Source organism: Lontra canadensis, unplaced genomic scaffold (assembly GCF_010015895.1).
Source record: "Lontra canadensis isolate GAN:19392208 unplaced genomic scaffold, GSC_riverotter_1.0 scaffold34, whole genome shotgun sequence".
Classification (NCBI taxonomy): Eukaryota; Metazoa; Chordata; class Mammalia; order Carnivora; family Mustelidae; genus Lontra; species Lontra canadensis.
In genome coordinates this window covers 19,853,084-19,861,022 of record NW_022631028.1, presented here as the reverse complement: position 1 = coordinate 19,861,022, position 7,939 = coordinate 19,853,084, and the positions used below count along the sequence as shown (strand labels likewise).

Sequence of the window (7,939 nt, the reverse complement as noted above, 5' to 3'; positions counted from 1 at the left end):
GTACGGTTATGGTGGCACTTTGGGGTCAGAAGGGGAGAGGAGATATGGTACAGTTGACCTTTGTATTTGAACGTCCCAGGGTTATTCAAGGTGGAGATGCCACCAACGGAGACATCTGTGACTCTAAAATGCTCCCCTAATTCTCATTGTGGTCATTACTGTTACCCTCATAAGATTTGTACCCTTGAAGGAGGATCATGAAAACCCATGGGTTGACAAGAGAATGACCTCACTATGGTATCTTACCCACCATTATGTCTTCATCTTGAGCACAAAGAAGTACCCTTTGCCCCTATAAAAGGAAAACCCAAGACAGATGGGAGGATAATCACATTAAATTGATTGTATCTATTGGTTGTATCTTGAAATAACTCCTGTAAGAAAGAACTAGGGATGCTAAATTGTTCTGAGTGGGTTCCTTATGTTGGTGTTTCTAAAAGTGTAGACCAGGCACCTAGGTGTCTCTGTCATTTAAGCCTCTGCCTTCAGCTCAGATCATGGTCTCAGGGTCCTGGGATAGAGCCTTGCATTGGGCTCCCTGCTCAGCAGGAAGCCTACTTCTCCCTCTCCCCTGCTTGTCGCTCCCCCTGATGTGCTCTCTCACTCTCTCTGTCAAATAAATAAATAAAATCTGAAGGAAAAAAAAAGTGCAGACCACCTGAGTTGGAATTGTCTCAGGCTCTTGTAAAAAGAGACACAATCCAGGGTTCTACCTCAGACAAACTTAAACAGGATTTCTGGGGTGGGGGGGGAAACTGGGAATTTGTATTATTGACAGACCCCTTAGTGACTCCTACTGACTGACTGAGAAACAAGAGTCCAGGGCCAGCCCGAGTGAATTCATTAGGAAGCCTGGGACAGACGGTGGCCATCTTGGGTAGCCACCCTTTTGGTGGGAGAAAAACCAGTGCTGACCAGCAGGGGACTGAGGTATAGTAGTAGGGAACTGGCCAGCAGGAAGTGTGGCTAACCTGATCATTTCTTTAGTCTCAGAAGGGGTAGAATCTGCTCCCTTTTGCTAGTCCAGAGATGGTAGTGGTGATTGGCATATGGTGTACAGGGAAGGCAAATCTATATTTGGAGTATCTGTTTCAGAAGAACAAATTGCTACGCCTTCCGTGATGCAAGTGGTTGGATGTGATCAACCTGTCGCTAGGTGGCTGGCTGGTCACCTCAGAGAATAGTGCCACATCGGGACTCAGGGTTCGGTCTTTGCTGCCGGCCAGCTGAGCATTCAGGGATAGCCAGGCCAGCGTCGGTGAGTGGAAGCCTGGGCTTAGCGTCCCTCCCTGCTGCTCGGACCCATGCACTGGGCCGTGGCAGCAATGGCGGAGCAAAGAGCCTGACTGGTGCCCACCAACGGGTCATGCCATCAACGTGATTATTTAAAATACCCCTCTGCCTAAGTTACCCTTTGGTGAGCATTAGCACGGGATACAAATCTCTTCACATGCCTTCTCCATTCTGAGAAATCCTTCAGCATCCCTCTTGCTCAAACCTCCTTGGCACAGTTTTCCAGTAATGTTCCTCCCAAAGTCCTTGACCGTCCAGACAAACCATACTCCACAGCCCGTGAATCAGTACAGACCCTCACCTTGTGGCCGTGTCTTCTTGCAGGCAAAATGCACAACCAGGTGCACCATTCCTGGTTCTGCATCTGGGAGGATTGCCCTTCACCTGTCCTCCTGGGATGCTCCGGAAAGGGACTGCCATGCTTTGGTGTCCGCTTTTGGCCTTCCAACACAGTTTACACGAACTCTGAGGCCGTAAACTGTTACACTGTACTACTCACCACCCACTTGGTGTGATCACCACACTTCTGCCTCGGTCTTCTGCAGAGAGGCTCAATCAGATGGAAAGAAGCTCTATTCACTAGACAGAGGTTCTCTCTGGTGACTTGAAAGTGGTCCCCCGTGGCGGGCCAGCTCTCGGCATACCTGCTCACCAGTGAGTGTCCTGAGATTCGATTCTGCCTCCTCTTGCCCCGTGAGAGCCGCTGAAATACCTGAAGGCACTTGTTGAACCCTTCCTGTAGGCATGTATTTCTCTTACCATCATATGCAACTGCAGTCATTCAGTGTGATTTCTTGACTTCCTTCTAAAGCCTCCGACACCCTGCCGTGTTTCCTGCAGGCACGACATACCCTCAAGGCCCCGAGACCAACTAGTGAGGTTACACGCTCTTTATCTCCAAGAACAAACAAGCTTCACAGTCAGAGGCCGGTGAATAGAGTCTGCTCTGGGACAGCGGTGTTCACTCAGCAGATGTTTCATGAGTACTTACCACGTGGAGAGCATGTGGTGATGGGTCATATCCATGGACCGCTGAGGACCGGTTTGGGAAGAAGAGCTCAAAGGAACCACTTCCTGACATCAACAGCAATGATACAGAATGAATCAAAGAAGCCTGCTTGGTGCTTCTCTTCTCCCACCCAAAGCCCCTTTGCTACTTATGGGAGGTGGGGACCGGTATTAGCTTCATGCTGGTCTGGGTCCTTGAATGAGTGATGCTTGTTCCTGCTGCCACCACGAATCCTAGGTGGCAATGGGTGCATTTGAATCCTAGGTGGCAATGGGTGCACACTGTTACAGACAGCTTTCCTGTCTTGATGCTTAAGCAAGATGAGAAAGGTCTAGCAGTTGTTTTTTTCCTCTCCCACATATTTTAAGAGTCGTTTCTTTACCTACTGCCATGAGATCTAGCTCGTGTGCAGCAAGGACTCTCACCCGCTTTGATCTGCCCCTCCTGGTTCTTAAGATACCGCTCAGGATTCTCTGCTTCAAGGAACCTCCAGATTTCTGGTTTATTTCATACTCTGCTCTGTTTAACATTCTGTTCCTTCTGTTGGCGTTTAAATAATTCCCAATGGTTGTTTCTTTCAAATGCCGAGGCATTTATATATTAAATATAGGCAAGTATATACTGCAGCTTAAAAAGTACTTGAGGTATGATAGGGGTATATTGTTTTAGTTAAGCCACAAGTAGTACTTATCTATCTATTTTATTTATCTATCTATCTGTCTGTCTGCCTGTCCAATATCTATCTATCATGCTTAGGCTCAACTACACACACATCCACACACACACATAATGTTTAGAGTAAAATATACACACACCCAGGCACACACATTCATGGTAATTCTGTTGCCATGGAGAGAGTTCTACAATAGCTTAAAAAATGCTTACAGTCTAAAAGAGAAGACTATAACCAGTAGGGCACACACAGTTCCATTAAAAAAAAGAAGACCATATTTATTCCTCAGGATCTGGGTCTTTCTCATGAACATGCAGTAATGAAACTTACACAACTCTCAAATTTAAGAAATCCAGTGGGCATTGAATCATCTGCCTGTATTTAAGAAGTGTTTGCAAATTATTGGTACTGCTTTTTCATTTTTATTATTGCTACTAGCATTCTGTTGAGGGTCGGCAGTGAATGAGGGTGAAAACAGTGCAGAGAGACAAATGGCACTTTGTGGGGCCTCTTGAGACCCTCTGTGTGCGTGTGTTGTGGCCATCCATCCAAGACAGGCCACAGTCGGGTCAGTCACTGTACTTCCCCGGGTAAGTGCGACAGCCAGTCCTCACTCAGGAGAATCATGGGACAGCCCCATGGCCAGTGCTGACCTAGGCAAGCCCAGGCATGGGGTCCTTGTTTCGCCCTATGGTGGAAGGCTTCCCTGGCCAGAGATGGGAGAGGTCATTGCCAAGGATGCCGGGCAAGTGGTTCTAGCTCACAGCCATCTGCTCCCACCACCAGGAGACCCGGTCCAGGTGTTCATTGTTAAGACTCACCCAGAAGAGAGGAGTGATCCTCCAAGTGTTGGGTTGAAGGAGTTTCAAACTCCAATGCAAAGGGCTTTGGAAGAGGCTTTGAAAAACCCACGGCTGCTTCACAGGGGCTAGGTTGGAGTGGTGGGAGCAGGGAGCACGCAGCCCCAGGTTGGGAGCCGGCTCTGTCCACCATGAGCTGCATGGCTTTGTAGCATGGCTTTATGATCCCGGCCCCATTGCTTCCCCAGTGAGAGAAGGAGGTTGAGGCACGAGATTTCAAAGACCCCACCCATATCATCTCTCCCCCAGGGGAGGGAAACTCTGCATTATTACATTTCTTTGTATCCCCTCTGCCTGCCCCAGCAACACTGAGAAGCCTGCCTCGACTGATGAGCGAGCCAGCACTGTGTTCAGGAGCTCTGACTTGAGAGTCAGATCAATGAGAGTTTGAGTCCTAGCTCCGGAAAATGGGCATCCTCAAAGTGGACAAAGGTGACAGAGGACACAGGTGACGAGAAGCACCCCATCAGAGCCTGACAAGTAGAAGTTCTTGTGACTAGGAGCTCCTAGGACCCCTGTAGATTGGGTCTGGAGCAGCAGCTCTGATGGACACTGTGCTTCCCCAAGATGTTTCTGAAGTCTGTTGTATTCAAATCGGGTAACAATGGGCCCTGCATTCTGGGAGGGGCCGAGGGTGGTCCCTCAGATCCCAGCAGCCAGAGGAGCCCACGGGTAGGTCAGACACCTCCTTGGCTGGACGTCTGCACCATGGACAGGGATCTGAGTGAAGACAACAGTAAGTACAGCCGGCAGCGGGGCGGGGTGGGGGGTTCCTGGGGTGCCCACATCTGTGGCCAGCACTGATTGAAATCTTGCCTCTGGCCTCTGTGCTGTCTTGGGTTCTGGGTCTGTGTTACTGAGAGCATCCTTCCTTCCTTCCTTTCGTGTGGAAAGCCCCTTTGCCGCCTGCTGGCTATTGTTCCACTATGTGCCTCTGGGCAGTGGAGGAGGATGGTAACAAGCAAGACGAGAACTTTCCACCCTGTCCACGGTAACACCGTCCCAGTCTTGTATCTTTCAGTCTTCTTTTCTCTGGCTGACCGTTCCCCACCCCTCTCTCGCCCCAGCCGCATGTGAGCCTGAATACCACACTTGGGCTCAGTTCTGAGGTGAGGTTAATTTGAAAGACATTCCTGGAAGGTCTTTATTTGTGATCTTCCTCTTGCCAAGAGGCATGTGTTCATTATTGCTTGAAAAACACAGTCCTGGTGAGCCCAACATTGTCATTCCTGGGACAGAAATACAATGGAATCTAAGGGCTATTGAAAGAGATGAAGACAGAGGTAGCATTTTAGGAAGAAACGTGCCATGTTTAAAGAAAAAAAAAATGTTTGATCCTGAATTTGGAAGGGCCAGTGTGGTAAAGTGTCAGATTGGGGATTGGAAGGCTAGAGTTCAGGTCCTGGCTCTGCTATGAATTGGCTGTGTGATCTTGGGCAGGTCATTTAACCTCTCTGAGCCTCAGTTTCCCCATCTATAAAAGGAGATGGGGCAGGAGTTCCTAATTTGAAGACCATGAAGGTGAGGGCAAAATGTTGTATGAACGTAGTTTTTTGGGGGAGAGTGCAGTCCTCAGCTTCCATTTGAATCCTGGCAAGGCTTGTGACACTAGTACATTTTCGTGGTCCCTGAACTTGGGGACTTTGAAGGTCCCTTGCAGGTCCCGCACCATTGTCTTTAATGTAGGTATCTGAAAGCTTTAAGTTTCAGAGCTGAAGTGGAATATGAAATAAACCCATGTGAATCTCAGCAACACATTTAAAATTTTGTTGGAATTCTGTTTCATATTGAATTGGGAGACTGTACAGAGATATCATGTATTTGAGCTGGACTTAATCTGATCTCTGATATATTGGAAATTGTGTAGTCATAATTTTATAAACTTCTGCAAATAATGAAATACAATTTTTTCCTCTTTGAAACACTGCTCATTAGCAGTCTTGTAGTTTACAGTAGGAGTTTCTGGGTAGCAATGGGCTAGAGTCGGATCTGGATTCAGATCCAAGCTCTGCCTCCTAATTGTTGGTTGACTTTGCTCAAGTCACTTAGCCTCTCTAAGGTACATGTCTCACAATAAAAATATAGATCATGTCATCTGGAAGAAATGGTAAAAGATTATTGGATGTGAAGTGCCTCCAGCATCACTCAGAGTCAAGTAGGCATGGAAGAAATGTTGATTCTAGAAAATTACCAGATTTTGTCCCCAGAGCTTGAAAATTAAACTATTAATGACAAGTATTATCACCTGCAGTGTTTCTGTTTGGCACCTGCCTTTTGGTAAGCCAGGTGTGACTAAAGTTAACTCTTTAGTTCCCTTAAAATTCTAAATGCTAATCCTTTCATAGGGTCATCTTACATGCTGGTTTCCAATATAATCAAACCACAGGTCTACTGCATGGGACAGGATTGTCCAGAAAAGATTTAGAAACAATGCTGATGAACTCTGGGACCAGGTCAGTATTTGTCCAGGTTTTGGAAAGGGAGCCTGCTGCGGGACTTACATAATTGCAATGCCCCTCCTTAGGCAAGAGATGGCTGCCCACTTTTTCCCAGTTGAGTTACCCTCCTCAGGCACAAAAATGCTGTCCCCTCCGTTTTCGAGTCTGGAATGTGGGCAGCTTCAGAGAGAGATTATCTTCTTCCAGTGACACACTGTGGGACTGAAATTAGGCATGGATGGAGACATTCTGGCATGTGGTGTCCATGTGGAAGTAAGCACGAAGGCCTCTTAGCTCAGTCTTAGGTCTGACAGCATTTGGCTCCTGCAGCACCTCCCACCATTGGTGGTGATGCTTCGGTGATAGGTTGGTCCCCTTCCATAGCAGAGGTGGTCAGGAATTCTTTCCTATGCTCAGTTGATCTCTCTTTCCCTGGCACTTCAACTCTTTGATCTTACTTCCTTCCACTTCCCCCCAAGGCTACAAAGAACAGGTCTATTTCCTGTTTAAAATAAGAAGACTTCCGAGTTTTTTCTTTTCTAGCATGACTAGGTCCTGTTATTCTGATGGGCCCAGGTATAATGTGGTTTCAATCACTCTTCTCTAAGAGGTCCTAACCCAGAGATGAAGAAGAAAAATCCCCTCCCTTTTTCTAAAAACCATATCTCTTATAATACAACTTGTTTCAGTACAGACTGAACTCCCTCCCAGAAATGGTGTGCAAGAGAGCCTCTTCAAGTCAGACGAGCCTCATCCCCATAACTTGAGGAGGGGGCTGCTGCGATTCTGGACCATAGGACCTAGGTGGCAACTCCTTACTCCTGGGAGCTGATAGCTGGGGAGGGGGAGCAATGATCCGAAGCCACACCACTGTTACCATCAGTGACCCAGTGCTGAGAGATGGGACTCTTCCCTTGGTACCCTGGCCAGCTCTGCTCCCCAAAGACTCAGTCTTTAGTGTTGCTCCCAGCCCAGCTCTGAGTTGGAGAAGAGAGACTGGAAGAAGCTATCGGGGTAACTTGATGGGAAAGTTGCTGGGCTTTGTGGCAGGGCCCAGCTTCCAAGAGCCTTGGTAACTGACCATGGGGCTTTTGTGTACATACCTTAGGAGGGAGGCATGGCCAGCAGGAGCACAGGCCCTCCTTGCCAACTTGGCCCTGACCTCTTGGGGGAAACTCTTAATGGAAAGATAGAGTGTCCCTTTCTCTCTTTTTTTCCTGAGTGCTCCCCCCAGTCCTCGGGGACTGTATTCCCCGAGCCCTGTTGTAGGGAGAGGAGACCAGGGCCCTAAAGAATAAGGTGACTTCCCCCCAGACTACACGGAAGGCTAGCTATTGGGTGCTGTCCTCATGGCTGGGGGAATAGAGATGGACCTACTGCTCTACCTTCCAGGTGTTCAAAGCCTTGTGCAGGAGGCAGACCTCAGGTGGGCTTTTTCTAAATAATTCTTAGAAAGCTGTTTGGTAGAAACAATAACAAAGAGCAGAACAGAGGATGGAGGGGCGCAGAGAGAGGGAAGCGCGCCCGGGCAGGCTCGGTAGGAGGTCTGGCCTGGGCCGAGTCAGGTTGAAGGAGGAGAGGGGTGTGTCCTGAGCAGGAAGAGCTGGAACAGGCCTGGGAGAAATGGCACAGTGTACGTGCCAGGATGAAGGCCAGCAGCAGTGTC

The 7,939-nt window shown here is 48.3% G+C and overlaps 1 protein-coding gene across 1 annotated transcript in view; it reads left to right on the top strand.

Annotated features, from left to right (window-relative positions):
• The first annotated feature begins 4,242 nt into the window (after positions 1-4,242).
• Positions 4,243-7,939, top strand: part of SSUH2 (ssu-2 homolog) — a 23,155-nt gene continuing 19,458 nt past the window's right edge. Inside the window, exon 1 of the mRNA XM_032867463.1 lies at positions 4,243-4,267. Within this exon, the coding sequence (XP_032723354.1) occupies positions 4,243-4,267 (25 nt within the window). The remainder of the gene's footprint in view (positions 4,268-7,939) is intronic.